This window comes from Salvelinus namaycush, chromosome 8, assembly GCF_016432855.1.
Source record: "Salvelinus namaycush isolate Seneca chromosome 8, SaNama_1.0, whole genome shotgun sequence".
Taxonomy (NCBI): Eukaryota; Metazoa; Chordata; class Actinopteri; order Salmoniformes; family Salmonidae; genus Salvelinus; species Salvelinus namaycush.
In genome coordinates, this window is record NC_052314.1 from 20,632,865 (window position 1) to 20,654,403 (window position 21,539).

General features: G+C 40.2%; 1 protein-coding gene across 3 annotated transcripts; it reads left to right on the top strand.

Annotated features, from left to right (window-relative positions):
- Nucleotides 1-2,807: 2,807 nt before the first annotated feature.
- LOC120052504 (tetratricopeptide repeat protein 14-like) lies at nucleotides 2,808-7,747 on the top strand. Of its 3 annotated transcripts, none has more exons than XM_038999452.1 (13): nucleotides 2,808-2,938; nucleotides 3,157-3,342; nucleotides 3,479-3,603; nucleotides 3,682-3,881; nucleotides 3,977-4,061; nucleotides 4,179-4,308; nucleotides 4,403-4,558; nucleotides 4,674-4,745; nucleotides 4,883-5,002; nucleotides 5,192-5,314; nucleotides 5,420-5,537; nucleotides 6,076-6,209; nucleotides 6,369-7,747. In XM_038999452.1, the coding sequence occupies exons 2-13, from the start codon at nucleotides 3,209-3,211 to the stop codon at nucleotides 7,234-7,236; spliced, it is 2,265 nt and encodes a 754-aa protein (XP_038855380.1). In that variant the 5' UTR covers nucleotides 2,808-2,938; nucleotides 3,157-3,208; the 3' UTR covers nucleotides 7,237-7,747. The 3 variants fall into 3 exon arrangements, 2 of the variants coding, with proteins under 2 accessions (XP_038855380.1, XP_038855381.1); XM_038999453.1 differs by having other exon boundaries at nucleotides 6,076-6,182; XR_005477378.1 differs by lacking the exon at nucleotides 6,369-7,747 and having other exon boundaries at nucleotides 5,420-5,839; nucleotides 6,076-6,182.
- Nucleotides 7,748-21,539: the final 13,792 nt, after the last annotated feature.

The window sequence follows — 21,539 nt, forward strand, 5'->3', positions numbered from 1 at the left end:
GGAGGGGTGCGTCACTTGAGTGGGTTGAGTTACTGACGTGATCTTCCTGTCTGGGTTGGCGCCCCCCCTTGGTTTGTGCTGTGGTGGAGATCTTTGTGGGCTATACTCGGCCTTGTCTCAGGATTGTAAGTTGGTGGTTGAAGATATCCCTCTAGTGGTGCGGGGGCTGTGCTTTGGCAAAGTGGGTGGGGTTATATCCTTCCTGTTTGGCCCTGTCCGGGGGTATCATCAGATGGGGCCACAGTGTCTCCTGACCCCTCCTGTCTCAGCCTCCAGTATTTATTTGGTTATATCTGGAGTACTTCTCCTGTCTTATCCAGTGTCCTGTGTGAATTTAAGTATGCTCTCTCTAATTCTCTCCTTCTCTCTTTCTTTCTCTCTCTCGGAGGACCTGAGCCCTAGGACCATACGTCAGGACTACCGGGCATGATGACTCCTTGCTGTCCCCAGTCCACCTGGCCTTGCTGCTATTCCAGTTTCAACTGTTCTGCCTGCGGTTATGGAACCCCTACCTGTCCCAGACCTGCTGTTTTCAACTCTTAATGATCGGCTATGAAAAGCCAACTGACATTTATTCCTGATTATTATTTGACCATGCTTGTCATTTATGAACATTTTGAAAATCTTGGCTCTCTCTAATTCTCTCCTTCTCTCTTTCTTTCTCTCTCTCAGAGGACCTGAGCCCTAGGACCATACGTCAGGACTACCGGGCATGATGACTCCTTGCTGTCCCCAGTCCACCTGGCCTTGCTGCTATTCCAGTTTCAACTGTTCTGCCTGCGGTTATGGAACCCCTACCTGTCCCAGACCTGCTGTTTTCAACTCTTAATGATCGGCTATGAAAAGCCAACTGACATTTATTCCTGATTATTATTTGACCATGCTTGTCACTTATGAACATTTTGAACATCTTGGCCATGTTCTGTTATAATCTCCACCCGGCACAGCCAGAAGAGGACTGGCCACCCCTCATAGCCTGGTTCCTCTCTAGGTTTCTTCCTAGGTTTTGGCCTTTCTAGGGAGTTTTTCCTAGCCACCGTGCTTCTACACCTGCATTGCTTGCTGTTTGGGGTTTTAGGCTGGGTTTCTGTACAGCACTTCGAGATATTAGCTGATGTACGAAGGGCTATATAAAATAAACTTGATTTGAAACTTGATTTGATGTTGCCATGGTTACCGATAATGTTTCCGTAGTTGGTGATGATGTTGCCGTGAATGACGATGACTTTGCAATGGTTACTGATGATGCTGCTGCCATGGTTACCGATTACGTTGCAATGATTACTGATGATGTTTCAGTAGTTGGTGATGATGTCATGGTGGGCGATGATGTTTCTGTGGTTGGTGATCTTGTTACCACGATTGGAGACAATGTTGCCATAGTTACCAATGGGGTTTCCGTAGCTGGTGATGATGTTTCCGTGATGGCAGTTGATGTTTCTGTGGTTGCAGATGATGTTGCCATGGTTACCAATGACTTTGCAATGGTTACGAAATATGTTTTTGTAGTTGGTTAAGGGTCTGAATACTTATGTAAATTTATTATCCGTTTTTTTATTTTTTATAAATTAGCAAAAAATTCTAAAAACCTGTTTTTGCTTTGTCATTATGGAGTATTGTGTGTAGATTGATGAGGAAAAAATAGATGTAATACATTTTATAATAAGGCAAAATGTGCAAAAAGTCGAGGGGTCTGAATACTTTCCGAAGGCACTGTATAATGTAGGCCTAATTATGGCCATCAATAATAAACTACATTAAACAAACATTCATAGCGTACAATACAGAGTACCACAGTATGAGTCATAATACCCTTAAAACCTATCGGTCAAACAGGGAAATGGTTCCAATCATTTTTCCACCATTCATTTTTCCCCATAGGGGATTTTAGAAACACTTAAAATAAGGTCTGTGTTTCGTGTAGGCTTACCCTGGCGTGACATTTTATTAACTCTGTAAATCTCTCTAGGACAAGTTGACTTTTATCAATATATTCGCCTGTATTTACCCCCCAAAATGAAAAGCTAATTAGCTGCTAATGTGGCTATCATAAAGAACAACAAATGTCACGATGATCTGGACGAGACTGCCGAATCGAGGCAAAGGTAAAAATCTCTGGATTAACTATCTAATGTTAGCTAAATGTATTAATTAATAAATTGGCTAAATTTCCTTACATGGAAAATTCTGTGAACTGTCTTGTGCAAGTTTTAAATTGACACAATACCTGTTAGCAAAGGTGTCAGCTAGAGATGACGTGCAGGGATGTGTAATTTTCCATGATGTCAACTTTGATGCTGATTAGTATTTTCGAATCCGAGAGTAAATAGAGCCCAACATATTGATGAGTCACCTTGTCCGAGAGAGATTTACATGGTTAATAAAATGTCACGCCAGGGTAAGACCTTTTTTCTACGCGTTTCTAAATTCCCCTATGGGACAAATGAATGGTGGAAAAACGATTGGAACCATTTCCCTGATTTTATAGGTGGGTTTTATGGGTATTCTGACACCTCCACTGTGGGGCTCTATACCCTCAGTTTAGGCTAACCACTGTAGATATTCTTCGTACCTGTTGTGTTACATACAGGAAAACCCAAGCAAAACTATTTATAGAACATTTTGCTATGGATAAAAGAGGCTCTCATCAAGACGATGCAACTGTCTCCTGGATGTTTTGTTTGACTGGAAGGACAGGAGATATCCAGAACTATCAACAAAATTGTGTTTACAAAATATGTCTATGGCAACCCTATGAACTCAAAAACGTTCCTAGTAGGGTTTTGTTTCTCTTGGGATCAAATAACTGTAACACATAAGATTGAAGTTCCGGACGTTCGAGAGTTAGAACGCTTCCACAGATTCTTCTGTCAGATAGCTAGCTGCTAGCTATGTTAATAATTCGCGTAAATGTTTTGTACACATCTGCAACTGCACGGTAAGTTGCTTTTTGTCCGCAGTACAGGGCAGCAGCAACAACTAACGTTAGCTAGCTAGCGCCAGAGCCATATATTTACAGCTGGCTAGCCAGCTAGCTATGTTGCTCTCGTGACGTGAGTTGGGCTGGTTGGCCGCGCTGAATTAAAATATATTTGTGATTCTTCTTCGCTAGCTACTAGTTAGCTATTATGCTAACATATTATTCTTCTGTTACAGGATGATGTGCATACAAGCTAACCAGGCTGAATTCTGATGCCAATAACTGAAAATGGATAGAGATTTACTGAGGCAGACTTTGTCTCACCATGGACAAAGCCTGTTTACCCATCTCAAATGTGAACAAAGTGAAAATCCAGATTTCAAGGCTATTGAACCTGACTTGTCCAAAGCCAGCTATCAAAGGTCATTTAAATGGACAACACAGACAGTATTGAATCCACATTTATTTATATCCAAATGTAGGCTAATTGAGCACCAACACTGTCAACAGCAGATTTCCAGACAGGTGTACTGATAATGTTAATACTATCATCTACAGGAAATATGGAGGGGAGGACAATGCCTTAGTGGAGCAGTTCATTGCTAGAAAAGCTGACATCCTATTTGCGCCATCATGGAAGTCTAGTGCACTTATGGAGGATGTGTTAGAGGAGGAAGGAGAAGGTAACGGTTACTGTGAAATTTAGAGGTAAACCAACATATTGTTTTGAGTGTGGACTAACGACTGTATCCTTTTCCTAGAGCCCTACGCCATCATGCCCCCTCTGGAGCAGTTCATGGAGGTGTCGTTTGAGGAACGGAGGAATCTCTTGTACAGGGACATTGAGCGAGGGGACATTGTGATAGGCAGGATCAACTCCATCAGGGACTTTGGCTTCTTTGTAACTTTGATCTGCATGGGAGGTGGACTAGAGCGAGACATAGAGGATCTGGAGCTCACGGTAGGGTTTGTGGCTTCGGCCTGGTGGTCAGTGTGCACTATTGAAGAAATAGGAGTAAGTGGTAGCCTCTTTCTCTGCTTTATTTCTCTCCTCAGGCCCTGTGTCCCCTTAGAGATGTACCTTCTAATGGCAATCATGATGATCCGCTATCATACTATCAGCTTAATGATTTGATAAGAGGTGAATGCACAGTGCACACTAGCTAACTTTGTGTTGTACATTTAAACAACTTATCACAAAACTGCATTGTGAACATAAGTCAACAAACTGAACCATGTACCATGTGCTGTTCTCTAGCTGGAGTGAAGGACATTGACCGATACCATGAGAAGATAACCATTTCACTTCAGCCCTCCTCCCTCGGCCCAAATCTGATTAACCTAAAGCTTGGAGTTTTTAGTAGAGATGATCTGCCACTTCAATACAGGTAAGACAGATATATTCTAGTTGGCAGAAAAATAGTTATGCTAGAACTTAGGCTACATCTTTGCTCATTGTATTGTTTTCATTGTTTTACCCAGTCGCAGTGTGAGGGTTGCAAACGACAACACTGAAACCTATGAGAGGGTTTTAGAGGGTTCTCTTGGCTACTCCAATCCGTCTAATGTGGAATATCTCCTGGGGAAGATTGGGGTCAGTGACACACAGCCTCCCTCACTCATGAGAGGGCTACAGAGGTGAGAAGACAAACTTGTTGTTTTGCTATTCTTCAGAAGACACGCTTTCCATAAATTGATATCTGTAGCCCCCTTTTATCAGTACTTGACTGTATTTTGGGACTCTCCTTTACAGCAAACATTTCCTTGAGGAGGACTTTGCCACAACTATCCGAAAGAAGCAGTCTGCATCCTGGGCTCTTAAATGGTATGCCTGACATTTTAACTTTTTTTGCATTTTGACATTTGCAGCAGCATGTCACTAAATCTCTGCTAGCTGAATGTTTGCAGAATGAATGAACTGGTCCTGATCTTTCTTTCTTTGTCAATATGTCTGCGCAACAGTGTAAGGGTTGGTGTGGACCACTTCAAATCTGGCCGCCATGTCGAAGCAATGAATGAATATAACAAGGCCTTAGAGATCGACACTAACAATGTGGAAGCCCTTGTGGCACGTGGTGCACTGTGAGTAGCCATCTTATTTTATTGATAATGTGGTCGATCATTAACAATCTAATAGTCAGCACTCCTAGCCTACACTCTGCTAGTTATCTCTGTTGACCACAGGTTTTTGAAACGTGATGTTGTTTAATTGTCATATAAAATGTAGTTGTGGTCCTACAGCTAATATAAATTTGCCATTTGATTTCCCAGGTATGCTAACAAAGGGAGTTTGCTGAAGGCAATAACTGACTTTGAGCTGGCATTGGAAAGCTGCCCAACCCACAGAAATGCAAAGAAATACCTATGCCAGACCCTGGTCGAGCGAGGTGGCCAGTAAGTAGGAATGTTTATCCACTTCCTTTATTATCTTGTGTGCACTGAAGTGATTTACAAGCAACAACCCTTCCACTGAAAAAAAACTGTTTTTCATTCTGTTAGACTGGAGGAGGAAGAAAAGCTAGTCACAGCTGAAGGTCTCTATAGAAAAGCCCTGGCCCTAGACGACTCCTTCCAGGACGCCAAGGAAGCATTGAAAAAAATAGAGCTGCTTATCCAGGTGAGCTGGAACATTCCATGGCAATGCCAACTATTCCTCATATGACTGATCATTGAACATTATGAGCTATGAACATTTTGGGGAAAAGGGCCAGTGAAAGGTTCTGTGTCGTTAGAGTGCTTGGAGTAACACACAGGGAACCTTGTAATACTGATTAAGTGTTTTGTTGTGTGCTTGTCTGATCTGGGATCCTGCCCTTTGACTCTACCCGAATGCCTTGATTGTCGCTTGTCTATTGGGGGAACAAACAACCTTACAACTGGAATGAAAATGGTTGGTACGCTGGACCTGGTCTCAATGCGGTAAATGTAAACCCTTTTTGTCCACCTGGAAAAATTAACATTTGTTCTCTGCTTGTAATTGTGATTTCTGGATCATGCTATGGTAAACATGTCTGTGTATATGCCTTTTTCCCCCTTGTCCTTATCCATTCAAATTAATTGATGGAATGTTTTTCACATTGCTGGTTTCCTCCCTTTATAATTTTTCATCTCTTGAAAACGGGTAAAATTTTACTGTGAAAATGACTGCTTTAAAGAAATCCCTCAAACTGAGAGAAGAGGCAGCTGCAAAGGAAGCGGAAAAAGCTAAGAATGTGGAGACAAGTGCAGAAAAATTGCGTAAGATCTTAAAAGAAGAAAAAAGGTACATCCATACCAATCCGTCAGAAAGGTAACCTGGTAAACTGTCAGCTCATCGGTTGTCTTGTAAAACAAAATACATACACGTAATTTAATTTGACGAAATATTATCATTCATCATTTAAGTTGATCACAAATATAACCTTTTTCATATGTAGCTACATGGTTTGTCTGCTATAACTCCCTCTAGAATGAAAAGGAAACAGAAGAGATCCTCCTCTTCATCATCGTCTTCCTCCTCTTCTTCCGACCGATCCTCCTCGGGTCGCAGGAAGTCAAAGAAAAAGAAGCGCAAACACAGACGGTCATCTCGAGGGAAGAAACACCAGCAGGTATCATCCAGGGACAACAGGAGTGTGGCTGATGACGAGGAGGAGTGGTACCCTGCCCCGCCCAACACCTCCGCCTCCTTCCTGGATCAGAAATCTAGCGTGGTTAGGCCGTTTGAGGGGCCAGAGAGGACTGAAGAAGGCAGTCAGCCCCCCAGCAAGGGCAGGAGCCACTCATACCGCTCTTTATCATCAGTGTCCGACGCTCCGGACAGCAGCAGGTTTGAAGATGACCCTTTTGACTCCTCTCCTCAGCGAGCTGAGGGCAGCAAGGGAAAAGGTGTCCGTGGTGACAAGACCAGTGATGGAGACGTGAAGAAGAGGGAAGGCTCCAGGGGCCAGGAGGATCAAAGTGGCCTACAAGCTGTTCCCAGCTCATTGGAGAAAGTCAAACACAGAAGAATGTCCTCCTCATCTGCCGGCTCAGAGCATTCCCGCAAATCAGACCAGTACACCAACGACCTCCCATCACAGTCCCACATATCCACTTACAGGCGATCAGATAGTGGGAAGTATGGTAGCACAGAGCGAGGCGATAAGAAAGAGCAGGAGAGGGGCACCCGAAGGTCTGATGGAGGAGATTACAGGTCTTCCACTGATGCCACTCGGAATGGGAAGGGATCATCCGCAGGAGGAAGTCAGAAAAAAGAGCTGCCAACTAATCTCCTAGATCTCTTCAGCCAGATAGCCCAGTTTGAGAGGGAGAAATGTGTCAAGCCGAAAAAGTGAATTCAGCTTTTCTGAGATGCTTTTACCTTATGTCATAAAAACGATAAACTAATGCTATTCTAATGTTGGACAAAGTTGTAGTGACCAAGCTGTCATAATTTAGAATTTAGTGTTGGTGATATCAAACATTTTCCTCTGAAATGTTTATTGTTATTTCTGTGATCAATACAATGCCTTAATATTATGAGATTACATTTTCTGTGAAAGGATGTTTTTTTATGTGCCAGAAAGCAAATGAAAGACCAGTTAAGATGTCTTCTTTTGGCTTGCAGCTGGAAAAATGTATTTCCTTTGATTGAATAATTGTGTATTTTCCTCTTAGTACAATGTACTCTGTATTACCAAGTACCATCAGGAAACTCACAAATCAGATCTATTGAGAAAGATCTGAGAAAAATGTGCCATTCTTTTCTATTGCTGGTAGTAGATTGGAAGATGTCATTTAATGACTGATAACACATTTCCATGTGTGAATCTTTTTCAATAAATGGCCTACGAGCTTTGCCCAAAATGTCCAAGCTTGATTTGTTGTTTGGTTGAAGCATCAACGTGGTTATTTTGTGTTAGACCGCTGCGCCACTCGGGAGCCCTAAGGCACTGCATCTCAGTGCGAGAGGTGTCACTACAGTCCCTGGTTCGAATCCAGGCTATATCAAATTTGGCCGTGATTGGGAGTCCCATAGGGAGGCGCACAATTGGTCCAAGTTTGGCTGGGGAAGGCAGTCATTGTAAGTAAGAATTTGTTCTTAACTGACTTGCCTAGTTTAAATAAAGGTTAAAAAATAAATTGTAAAACTTAGTATCAGAAGTTCTCCAAAATACTGTTGTGTTAGCCTTGTCTGGATCTCTTACTTTTACAATTCTGGTCTCTCACTTCAGTGTTGAGACATTTATTTTATGTCCAATGGCTGCTTGGTGAGCTATTTTATGTCAAATTGCATGATTTAATAACTAGACACAGCATCCTTGCAAAGAGCATAACTTTAATGCAAACAGCCAAAGTGGCTTATTTACAGCTTAGTTTAAACGTCCTACTCCATCATCATACTGCACATCAGTTAAATATGTTTTTAGTTCATCTTGTTACAAGGGATTACTCACTAATTCACAGGCACAGATATTTAGTCTGTCAAATATGTCACTCTTAAATGCCCTAATATGTTTCAATAAACTGGTCCCTTTAACACTAATCATGTTATCCACTGTTTACTCTGAGGTGTGTGTATTTTTTAACATTTTTTTAATCTATGCTGGGTGGACTAATATTTTATTCCAATAGAGTGCACTCCTTTGATCAGAATAACATATTACATGTATGAAGGATCCTGCAGTTCCCCATGCCTATTTTCTCACATGACTATTTTCATATTTTTACCTGATGATTGTATGAAATACAGATGTAATATATCCTGATGCCAAGCTCAACTGAAAACATGCATTTTTGAGACTTTCCACTGGAGGGCAGTACAGCACTAGCTCTGCAAATAGTTTTTTTTAAGTACTGTATGGCCAATTATAACGATGGTAAAAAAATATATATTTTGGCATTTTTCCTTCACAGATAAATTACATCAAGCTTAACGTCACATTCACCCTAATAGTAAAAATGTATTGAAAATTATTATTTTATGAGAAGTGTCTTCTAGTTATGACAAAAATGTACATATCTCCATATCAATCAGAGAACGTAATAAATGTTCACCTTGCTTTGAAAATACTGGGTTTCATAGGCTGCATTTACACAGGCAGCCCAATTCAGATATTTTGCCCAATTAGGGGTAAAAGACCAAGGAGTGAAAAAAAAGACTGGAATTGGGCTGTCTGTGTAAACGCAGCTTTCGAGGTCTAATAAGTTATAGTCAACCTTGTATGTACACTTCAAAAGCACATCCTCCCTACGTTATCTCACAATAACAATATTGCCTATTTAACAAAGAGATAGGGGTAGAAATCATATTGTACCAGGGGGCACTTTAGATGCTGGAGATTTGCATGCATGGCAGGGATCTCTGACTGGTTCATCTCCCTCAAACTCACAAAGGCCTTTTCATTGCATCACGTCAGCGTGAACACATTCACTGGCTCTCAGGTAATGTAGGGCCACAGTCCATGGTGGTAATGTATTGCCCCCACCACTCTCCAAACGTGTACTGATCTGCACAGCCGAGGAGCAACGGTCTTGCATCAACTGACAACTAGCAAAGGTTTTTGTTCCTTTCAGGTCATTTGATTTACTAAACATTTTTCTCTGTTTCCCTTGGGAATAAACAGGTTAAGCCTTATTGTCTGAAGGACCTTGGATGAGTCTCAGTGATGGCACTAGCCTCTGGAGGCTCTGGCGACCCTGGCTTAAGGGCAGGCCTGACTGCCTTTTGATGGAACTGCAGATTTTTGCATTTGAGAATCATTCATTCCCTTTCTTTGACTCATAGATGGAAGAAACAGTGTTCCTTTTCAAAAAGGGGATTCTATTTCTATGAAGTCATTCTTTCATGGGGCAATCAGACAGTTGAGCATGCAGAGATGAGACGTTTTAAATTAATGTCAGAAAAAAAATATTCCATAAAAAAAAAAGTATTACATCGAATTCTTAGAGCATGACAATATGGTGGTTTGAAAATGAAAAGTAAATGGAAGTGGTGCCCTTAAGTTCTTGGATAATTAGAAATGTAAAACTTTTTTCATCCCCAGCATATCAACCTCAGGCAGGTGTTCAATCAAACCCGCACTGCAACAGCCCTACCACTGCATAGGTCTTTAACTATGTATCCAAGGGAAATGTACTGCATGTATCACACAAGGCTAACTTGAGTCGATTTTTTTTTCTAATAGAAAAATATTTAAATGGAATTCTTGTAAAAGCACTCTGAATCTGCCCTCATTCAAACACTTATTATTTGCCTGACAAGTTGTTGTTTTCCTCACAGCACAGCTACAAGCATTCCAGGTTTCCTTTTAGATTGGTATCTTTCAACCATTGAGGTTTTGCTATTGTCTCCTGCAAAAGCAGGGGACAGGTTGTACAGCAAAAGGAAATATGAATCCAGTGACAAATACATTCTGATACACACATAGAAGAATTCTGCAAATTCCTTTGTGTGTGAACTTAAAACGATTTAGGTTAATTTAGTAAAAACAGGGTCACAGCTCCTACAACAGCATAGAAATACAGAGATGAGGGGAGCATTTTCAGGAGAGCAGAATTTCAGAGAGAAGTGCTGACTCTGTTAGCTACGGCCTGGCCTTGGCTAAATCCAGTGGAGATAGGAAGACTTTCTAATTTGCTTTCCCCCTTTTTTAATAATAGCTGTGTGCATAAGTAATTTATGAAAGGCCAACCAGACACTGGGCAACGGAAAATTAAACTCATTTTATCTGAAAGCAGGTGGATTTCTATTTATCATTAACATGCATAGAATTTGCACAATGTTATTTCTGCTACTGATGGAACGTAACCAAATAATGTATGAGGGGTTTTTGCTTATGCTCGAGTGAAATTCATAGATAAAGTACTAGCCTTTTGCAATTTTCTGCAAACGGAAACTAATTCTGGGAAGCTTCTTATTACAGCAGAGATTCATTTGGTTTGCATTAAAGGCAGACATAAGTGACATTAGGATTTCTCACAGATTTCATGAGATGCGTTGCTTTCTGTTAAATCATTAGGCCTGCCCCTTCCCCTACTTAAGAAGCCCCTTTCTCACATATACATAAAACTATTTATATTCTTGTCCAATGGTATAGCTTGAATATTTCTGTTACCCTGATGTGGACCATATTAAAAGATAAAACTGAGGAAAAACCAACCCAAGCAATAAGTCATGTTACATATATTTCATTTGAACACATTTCAGTGGTTGGATAAATTATAACTGTACCAAGTTGTTTTGATTTATGTACTATAAACACAAGTGATGCTTCACAACACCAGAGTAATATTACTGTTGTTCCTACTTAAACTTGTATTATGACTGCTTGCACTGAAATTGTTGCTCTTTACTCATTATAAAGCAAAGTGCAACCATAACTCAGTCACTCTACCATCCAACCACTTCTGAGTTTTTGCTACACTGGCGAAGTTACAGAAGATCATATGATGTGATCTCCTATTCACACTAGTCATTATTCTGATAGTAAACCATGATGCATACTGTACCTAACCCATAAAGATGCTTCACATGCATTGTTTAGTAGTGTGTTTGACTGTCTGATCATTGATACAGTACTTAAGATACCATTGTTGTGTAAGTATGTTTTTTTCTGTCTGTCTCCTCCAGTATAGATTCTGGGGTTCAAAGAGATGTTTGTCCCAGCAAATGGAATGCTAATCCCAATATGATACTTATGTGTCAACAAAGGAATACTAAAAAGCTGGTAACCCTTTCAAAGAATAGCTTGGTCTTTTATGATAGTATAATGTATTAATTTCCTCCTGTCCAAAGTTGCCTTAGGAGATGTACTGTAACTTAAATATATTTCTAAACTTGAATACTTTCCCGATATGCAGCCACACAGTAGTAGTAGTAGTTAACACTGCTCAAATGATACCTCCAATGTAAAACGCTAACATAAAGGTTTAAAAGAGGAACTTGCTCAGTTGTTACAGTTGATTCATTAATTTCACAATTCACTATGTGAAGTCAATAATATTAGAACATTTCTGCATTTATGGGGAGATTTTTGATCCAAACCCTTGTGTGTCAATGTTTCACTTGTGATTGTGGAACACTTTTGTTAAATTGGAGAAAAAGCATTAATATAGAATGTATTTTGAACCCCGGCCCTAAGTAGATTCTAAACATTTATTACGGCATGTTATCATAATATTTTGTGCAACATATTGCAAACTTCTGTTGGCCAGTTTTAAACATGTTGTTGAAGATCATAGTTAATTCTGCTGATTTATGGTAATGCAGCGGCCATATCACCCACTGCATCAGAAATACTAACAAGCTTAGTATAAGCTTTGGCTGAAATGTTATGAGGTTTGAATGTCTGGAACGGCTACGGACTGTGTAGAAAAATCTCACTTCAGCAGAAATAGAACGATTCCTGTGCTTAAAAATTAGTGCTACTGCATATATTTTTTTGCAAGGAAAGGAGGTCTGGTCTTGTGAAAACGCATTGCATGTAGAAATTTGGGAGAGCGAGCATTTTTCAGAGGAGTAATCAGTTGAGAACTGACTAAATGTGCAATACTAGGTTTATAGTATACTATAAGTAAAAGTTAAAGCTGAGATCAATATTGACTCATTTCTGATTGCAAGATGTTAAACTTTACAAATGTATACATGTGAAGTTGATGTATACCTTGAACTTTCAGTCTCACTACAAATCAGGCGTATCTGACATATAAGCATGTTATGCTTACAAGCCTCATTTATCTATGGTGCATTACAGGCAGGGGATATGCGCTTCTCTTTAACATAATACATCCTGTTTGTATCTCTGGGTTGCTCTGGGGTCTTACATTAATCTGACCATCCTTTCCCCCAGTGGCATATTCTTCATTTAGAAGAGCAGGCCAAGGTGCAACATGTAAGACCACAGTGAGAGAAGGTCTGACTTAGACATACAGTAAAGGTATAGCACCTTCAGTATAGTACAGCCACAGTACTGTCTTGGTACAGCCTTTATCTTATAAAAGTGTACTTTTTAGGAGGAGAGACAGAGTGGAAGTAGTGGAAAACAAACTGATAACCCAGCTCCAAAGTCAGCTGACTACAAAACAGTGCTGCCACTACACTCTCTTATCTCAATAATTAATCGGCAGGTTTTTATAAAATAACAACAAAAACCCAGCAGCTGAAACCATTCTGTCTTGGGTTCCCATTTCACCCATTTCACCCATCAAACCACTTCCCCCCTCGCCTTGAAGAAGAATTTAGTCCCTCACAGATTTGGGACTTGTTTCAGGTAACACGACAAAACGATTTATGTAAACTCTGTCAGTCAGTGTTATCAAAATTGTACATTTGGAGCTGTTAGCATGGCCTACAAAAGAAGAGAACAAAGTTGAGGACATTCTCATCTCATTACAGGAGCAGAAATAGTGGAATTAGCCTGAATCTAATTACAGGCCACACTATCTAATGTAAAAACATGCCTGTTTTTTCATTTTCATTCATTTAGACTAGTAATTAGTTTTGGCCCCAAAAATGCCACCCTTTAATCATCAAAAGGCAGATGTGATTTGCAGTCCAATATAATCTTGCTTTAATGAAGAACTAATGGACGCATTGCAAATTACTTTTTTGCTGTTGAACAGGAAGAAAAATCTATTTCCTGCTTTTGAAAAGATCAAGAGTATCTTTGATAATGGCGAGAGCAGCCCAGGCAGTTCTCCTGCATCATGCCAACAAGCTCTTTTACTCTACTGAAATTCAATAGAAAGGAGGCCACAATTAGCAACAAAGCAGCGAAAATGCATCACTACAGCAGAATTTCGCTCCATGGCTGATGGCTCAACCCTCGAGCTACCAACTCCTTGTTAGAGACAGGGCTAAAGTGTCAGTGTGGAACAATGAACCATGATAAATTACCCTCCCCAAAAAATATGTACTACGAATTTTCAATTATACTCATAATGCATCACAGATTGGAGGAACATTGGGCATGCATTGAGGACAAACAGTAATAGATTTTAATCCCGCTATGGTTTTTCTTTAGCAAGCTATGATTTTACACAGTGTGGTTTCAAGCAAAGTAGCATGCAGCTATGTAAACCACTTAAAAGACAGCACTGTTTCAAACAAACATTACAGTAAAGAGGATATTTTACAAAATATTAAGACCAAATAAGAGTGATTCAAAGCATAAGGGATGTGAAAACTGTGAAGGGTCAGACATGGTGAACATGTGTATCTCTATGTGCATGTATTTTACTAAAATGTGAGAGAGGTTGAAGCCTAATGGAAGTTGGCTTAACTCTGGAGACAGCCCTGCTGTATATCTGATTACTGGGCCAGTAATTTTCTTTCTTAAATAAGGAAAAAATTGGATAGGATGAATGAAATTTGGCTGTCATATTGCAATGATGGTACCACAGGAGATTATGTATTTCATAATCATTCATCATTTCCACTAGTGTTGGGGCTTAGCATAATGGAATTCGTAAACTGGTTTAAATCTGAAAGTGAGGACAGACTATCAGCTGGGCCCTAAATGCTTATATGGTAATTGCTCTTGAGCCCAGTGAAATATTTTTACAAGCATTTGATTTATTGATTCGATTTTTTTTCTTAGAGGGACATGTGTACACCAACATACTGTAAATACTAAAATATGACAACAGTCATAACTGATGTCTGTAATAGCTATTTTGTTGAAAAAATTGCAGCTCTTCATACTGTGATGTTTTTTCACTACATTTTCTTGTGGAAACAGTGAGAGGAAATGAGTTTGTTTTCACAAATAGGATATATTTGAGAAATATTCATTTAGTGTGAATTTATTGTTTAAAAATTCTGCCCAAATTACTAAAACAGCAAATATAAAATCAAGTCTTTGTGTATCAGGCTCATTCCATGAAAAGAGTGCCTTTTGATATTTGAAAGAGCAACTGGAGGCAATATACAACTTCTTTGGTAGAAAACGCCCTATGAGGTAATGATATTAAAAGCATTTATTCTAGTTTAAAAATGTACTACAAAGTGTAAATAGGATCATTTTGGTTATGAAGCCAGTCTCGTTCAAAACTGATATTTGAGAGATAATTAGGAAAAGATGGTACTGTATGTAATGGAATGAAGGGTACTGTAAAAGTTTTCCTTGGGTTGGGTTCATTTACATCTTGCCCACAGCTAGCAGCACCCAAGTAATCATCAATTCAGAGTGCAGCCAGCTGCACACACCCGATCTTCATGCCCATGGTCAATTTGGTTTGACATTCGATTTCCCTATGGGGCTAGTTAGTGACCACCTGTAAATTACACAATGTACATGGGGCAATATTTAAAAAATTCAATAGCTCCAAATTTCAATCACTTAAAAACCTCAAACCAACAATAAAATGTAGAAATGAATATACAAATATTGAAAGCATTTGAGACAACTAAAATATGTGCAACATGATTTATTGACGGTCCCTAACTAGCCCCACAGATAGGCTATCCAAAGTCAGACCAACTGTCAAGGTTGCACCCAGCCGGCTGAAGCTAATTGGCGAAATAAGATTGCTAGCTAGTCTAAGCTACTTCCAGACACAAGAACTGTTTAGACTGTTTCAAGTTATCTACAAGGGTAAGTGACTGTATCTGTGTACTGCTTTGGCAGAGTGAACGTACAAACGCTCAGGGTTGCCATGTCTGCAGTTTTCTTTCAAATTGAGCTACTTTGAAAGCGATGTTGCTGGTGAAAATGTGTTGGTTGCGGGTTTTTGGGCTACTTCTAAATTGCACTGCAGCCACCATTGCATTTCTCTTAATTAAAAAAAAAAAAAATTCACTGTGACCTGCTACTGCTGACTATCAAGCAGTGAGAACGGTCCACCGATCACGGATATACCCTCCGAGCTGTGTTAACCATCTCACAATAATGTTTTCTAAAAATAAAATACATGTCTTAACCATTCACTATCAATCACTTCTATAGTATATATTAAATCATTTGGTTTGATGAAACAATATAACAAAGGGAGAAATGTAGAGAACAATTTTAAACAATTTTAACAGGTGTATTTAGATTATCATTATGGAGACACCTATTGGATAAATGTGGCAACTCCTCTCTTGCTGCAAAAAACAACAACTTAGGTCTAGTTTTTAGGCCTTGTGGGTGGATTTTGAGTGATTATTGGACGGGACATTTTTGCTAGACCCGGCAAGCCTGCAAACACTTCCCACCTTCGAACAAGAGACACCCACATCAAAACACCCAAATCTAGTTCTCAGTCACATTTCATAATGAGAAGAATTGAAACCGAGGCTAAATCAGGAAGTTCAGCCCCCCTTTAAACTTAAATTGTGCCCCAATATTGCATGTTAAAAGCCTGTTATATAGAACACATGGAAAGTTAAAAAAAAAAAATATTTTTTAATATGAATAAAGACTTGCTAAAGTGCCTCTGTGCACCCTCTGTGACTTAACCTGCTTAACCACAACATTTTCCCAAGTTTTGTAAAGCCCTAGTTATTATGTTGCTTTGACAAAGTTATTTCAAAAGATTATTATTTATTTCATGTGATTAGGGATTCATCTAATCATATGAAATGTATGTTCCTCATGTTAAGGTCAACCCTGTTACGTGAACTGAACTCTCATTTTAATACGGTGAAACTATTCCTTTTTTATTATTATTCTAAAGAAACATTGAACATCTAATAGTCAAATCAAAGCAGGTGAGCTGGTTCTAGTATTTGACAATTTTCTGGTGTTTTGTAGTGGAAAACTGAGTGAGTAAAGCATAGCAAACATGTCAACCCTGTTACCCATAGACAACAGGCTAGAAACGTTTTAATAATGTAAATGTTTTGTGAAACTTGCATTCATTTGCCCCTCCCTGTTGGACACAACAAACTTCCATTCCCTCTGTCACAAGGGGATTTATGGCTGATTTTATGATGAAATCGTCAACCCTGTTACTTTATTTGGCACTTATTATAGTCATTTTTGAGATGGGAAAACGTGTTTTTATTAAGTTGAACATGTGCTCTTTATGACAGAATGTAGAAAATCTGTGAAATAAATGTATTTTTGGACGAAGTTACACTACCCAAAAGGTACTCATTTGGTGGAACGACCCATCACTTAATATTTTCTCCTGAACAGATTTTCTGAAAAATATAGTATGTATTCTCCTGTATTATTGCTTTCTGAAAAAGTCTCTGTACAATTAGGACTGGTATTTGAAAGGCTTTGATATCAGCCACTAGATGTCACAAAAGAGATGTAAAAAACATTGCATGGGATCAGATTGAAACAATGATACACAGTGCATTCAGGAAAATATTCAGACTTTTTCCACATTTTGTTACAGTCTTATTCTAAAATGGATTAAACATTTTCCCCCTCATCAATATACACACAATATCCCATAATGACGAAGCAAAACCAGGTTTTTAGACATTTTTGCAGATGTAAAAAAATAAATACTGAAATATCACGTTTACATAAGTATTCAGACCCTTTACTCAGTACTTTGTTGAAGCTTCTTTGGCGGCAATTACATCCTCAAGTCTTCTTGGGTATGACGCTACAAGCGTGGCACACCTGTATTTGGGGAGTTTCTCCCATTCTTTTCTGCAGATCCTCTCAAGCTCTTTCAGGTTGGATGGACAGTTTTCAGGTCTCTCCAGAGATGTTTGATCAGGTTCAAGTCCAGACTCTGGCTGGGCCACTCAAGGATATTCAAAGACTTGTCCCTAAGCACTCCTGCTTTGTCTTGGCTGTGTGATTAGGGTCGTTGTCCTGTTGGAAGGTGAACCTTCGCCCCAGTCTGAGGTCCTGAGCGCTCTTGAGCAGGTTTTCATCAAGGATCTCTCTGTACTTTGATCCATTCATCTTTCCCTCGATCCTGACTAGTCTGCCAGTCCCTGCCACTGAAAAACTGTGTGTGTGTGGGGGGTATCACCTCTGAAGGTGATACATTCACCTCTGAAGGTGAATGTATCAAACCAGTTGCCGTGATAAAAGTGTTTTCTATCCTCAAACAATAGCACAGTATTTTTTCACTGTAATAGCTACTGTAAATTGGATAGTGCAGTTAGATTAACAAGAATCTAAGCTTTCTGCCCATATAAGACATGTCTATGTCCTGGGAAATGTTCTTGCTACTTACAACGTGATGCTAATCACATTAGCGCACGTTAGCATGTCCCCCCCGTGGGGGGAACACCGATCCCATAGAGGTTTCACATTCACGATGTACTGGCCTGTCTCCTGGTAGCGCCTCCATGCTCTGGACACTACGCTGACAGACACAGCAAACCTTCTTGCCACAGCTCGCATTGATGTGCCATCCTGGATGAGCTGCACTACCTGAGCCACTTGTGTGGGTTGTAGACTCCGTCTCATGCTACCACTAGAGTGAGAGCACCGCCAGGATTCAAAAGTGACCAAAACATCAGCCAGGAAGCATAGGAACTGAGAAGTGGTCTGTGGTCACCACCTGCAGAATCACTCCTTTATTGGGGGTGTCTTGCTAATTGCCTATAATTTCCACCTTTTGTCTATTCCATTTGCACAACAGCATGTGAAATTTATTGTCAATCAGTGTTGCTTCCTAAGTGGACAGTTTGATTTCACAGAAGTGTGATTGACTTGGAGTTACATTGTGTTGTTTAAGTGTTCCCTTTATTTTTTTGAGCAGTGTATATACAGTGGGGAGAACAAGTATTTGATACACTGCCGATTTTGCAGGTTTTCCTACTTACAAAGCATGTAGAGGTCTGTAATGTTTATCATAGGTACACTTCAACTGTGAGAGACGGAATCTAAAACAAAAATCCAGAAAATCACATTGTATGATTTTTAAGTAATTAATTTGCTATTTTATTGCATGACATAAGTATTTGACCACCTACCAACCAGTAAGAATTCCGGCTCTCACAGACCTGTTAGTTTTTCATTAAGAAGCCGTCCTGTTCTCCACTCATTACCTGTATTAACTGCACCTGTTTGAACTCGTTACCTGTATAAAAGACACCTGTCCACACTCTCAATCAAACAGACTCCAACCTCTCCATAATGGCCAAGACCAGAGAGCTGTGTAAGGACATCAGGGCTAAAATTGTAGACCTGCACAAGGCTGGGATGGGCTACAGGACAATAGGCAAGCAGCTTGGTGAGAAGGCAACAACTGTTGGCGCAATTATTAGAAAATGGAAGAAGTTCAAGATGACGTCAATCACCCTCGGTCTGGGGCTCCATGCAAGATCTCACCTCGTGGGGCATCAATGATCATGAGGAAGGTGAGGGATCAGCCCAGAACTACACGGCAGGACCTGGTCAATGACCTGAAGAGAGCTGGGACCACAGTCTCAAAGAAAACCATTAGTAACACACTACGCCGTCATGGATTAAAATCCTGCAGCGCACGCAAGGTCCCCCTGCTCAAGCCAGCGCATGTCCAGGCCCGTCTGAAGTTTGCCAATGACCATCTGGATGATCCAGAGGAGGAATGGGAGAAGGTCATGTGGTCTGATGAGACAAAAATAGAGCTTTTTGGTCTAAACTCCACTCGCCGTGTTTGGAGGAAGAAGAAGGATGAGTACAACCCCAAGAACACCATCCCAACCGTGAAAGATGGAGGTGGAAACATCATTCTTTGGGGATGCTTTTCTGCAAAGGGGACAGGACGACTGCACCGTATTGAGGGGAGGATGGATGGGGCCATGTATCGCGAGATCTTGGCCAACAACCTCCTTCCCTCAGTAAGAGCATTGAAGATGGGTCGTGGCTGGGTCTTCCAGCATGACAACGACCCGAAACACACAGCCAGGGCAACTAAGGAGTGGCTCCGTAAGAAGCATCTCAAGGTCCTGGAGTGGCCTAGCCAGTCTCCAGACCTGAACCCAATAGAAAATCTTTGGAGGGAGCTGAAAGTCCGTATTGCCCAGCGACAGCCCCGAAACCTGAAGGATCTGGAGAAGGTCTGTATGGAGGAGTGGGCCAAAATCCCTGCTGCAGTGTGTGCAAACCTGGTCAAGAACTACAGGAAACGTATGATCTCTGTAATTGCAAACAAAGGTTTCTGTACCAAATATTAAGTTCTGCTTTTCTGATGTATCAAATACTTATGTCATGCAATAAAATGCAAATTAATTACTTAAAAATCATACAATGTGATTTTCTGGATTTTTGTTTTAGATTCCGTCTCTCACAGTTGAAGTGTACCTATGATAAAAATTACAGACCTCTACATGCTTTGTAAGTAGGAAAACATGCAAAATCGGCAGTGTATCAAATACTTGTTCTCCCCACTGTATATATATATATATATATATATATATATAATATGTGTGTGTGTCACATTATTCTCATGTTTCTATTTAGCTAACTAAACCTGGTACATTTAGGCATATGTTATGGGCAGTTACAATCTTGTTTGGTATTTCTTAATCTTGAGTTACAACAATCATATTCTCCAGATGAGCTTCAATGCCATACAACTCTCCTTCCGTGGTCTCCAACTGCTCTTAAATGCAAGTAAAACTAAATGCATGCTCTTCAACAGATCACTGCCCACACCTGCCCGCCTGTCCAGCATCACTACTCTGGACGGTTCTGACTTAGAATATGTGGACAACTACAAATACCTAGGTGTCTGGTTAGACTGTAAACTCTTCTTCCAGACTCGCATCTCCAATCCAAAATTAAATCTAGAATCGGCTTCCTATTTCGCAACAAAGCATCCTTCACTCATGATGCCAAACATACCCTCGTAAAACTGACTGTCCTACCAATCCTTGACTTCGGCGACGTAATTTACAAAATAGCCTCCAACACTCTACTCAGCAAATTGGATGTAGTCTATCACAGTGCCATCCGCTTTGTCACCAAAGCCCCATATACTACCCACCACTGAAACCTGTATGCTCTCGTTGGCTGGCCCTCGCTTCATATTCGTCCCCAAACCCACTGGCTCCAGGTCATCTTTAAGTCTTTGCTAGGTAAAGCCCCGCCTTATCTCAGCTCACTGGTCACCATAGCAGCACCCATCCGTAGCACGCGCTCCAGCAGGTATATTTCCCTGGTCACCCCCAAAGCCAATTCCCCCTTTGGCTGCCTTTCCTTCCAGTTCTCTGCTGCCAATGACTGGAACGAACTGCAAAAATCACTGAAGCTGGAGACTCATATCTCCCTCACTAACTTTAAGCACCAGCTGTCAGAGCAGCTCACAGATCACTGCACCTGTACATAGCCCATCCAACTACCTCATCCCCATACTGTTATTTATTTTGCTCCTTTGCACCCCAGTATCTCTACTTGCACACTCATCTTCTGCACATCTATCACTCCAGTGTTTAATTGCTATATTGTAATTATTTCGCCACTATGGCCTATTTATTGCCTTACCTCCCTTATCCTACCTCATTTGCACATACTGTATATAGACTTTTTCTATTGTATTATTGACTGTATGTTTATTCCATGTGTAACTGTGTTGTTTGTGTCGCTTTGCTTTATCTTGGCCAGGTCACAGTTGTAAATGAGAACTTGTTTTCAACTAGCCTACCTGGTTAAATAAAGGTGAAATAAAATACAAAAATATGAAGTATGTGCACATTCAACTTGGCCTATGTATGTACTTGCAAGTAGCTATCCCAATTGTTTAGACACTTCAATAACCCCGGCATGCATTG

Bases quoted from the DNA above. Each gene is read 5' to 3' on its own strand.
- LOC120052504 (XM_038999452.1), top strand. From the start codon at position 3,209: ATGGATAGAGATTTACTGAGGCAGACTTTGTCTCACCATGGACAAAGC. The intron at 3,882-3,976 runs GTAGGGTTTGTG...TTCTCTCCTCAG, and splicing joins TAGAGGATCTGGAGCTCACG to GCCCTGTGTCCCCTTAGAGA. The intron at 4,309-4,402 runs GTAAGACAGATA...TGTTTTACCCAG, and splicing joins GATCTGCCACTTCAATACAG to TCGCAGTGTGAGGGTTGCAA.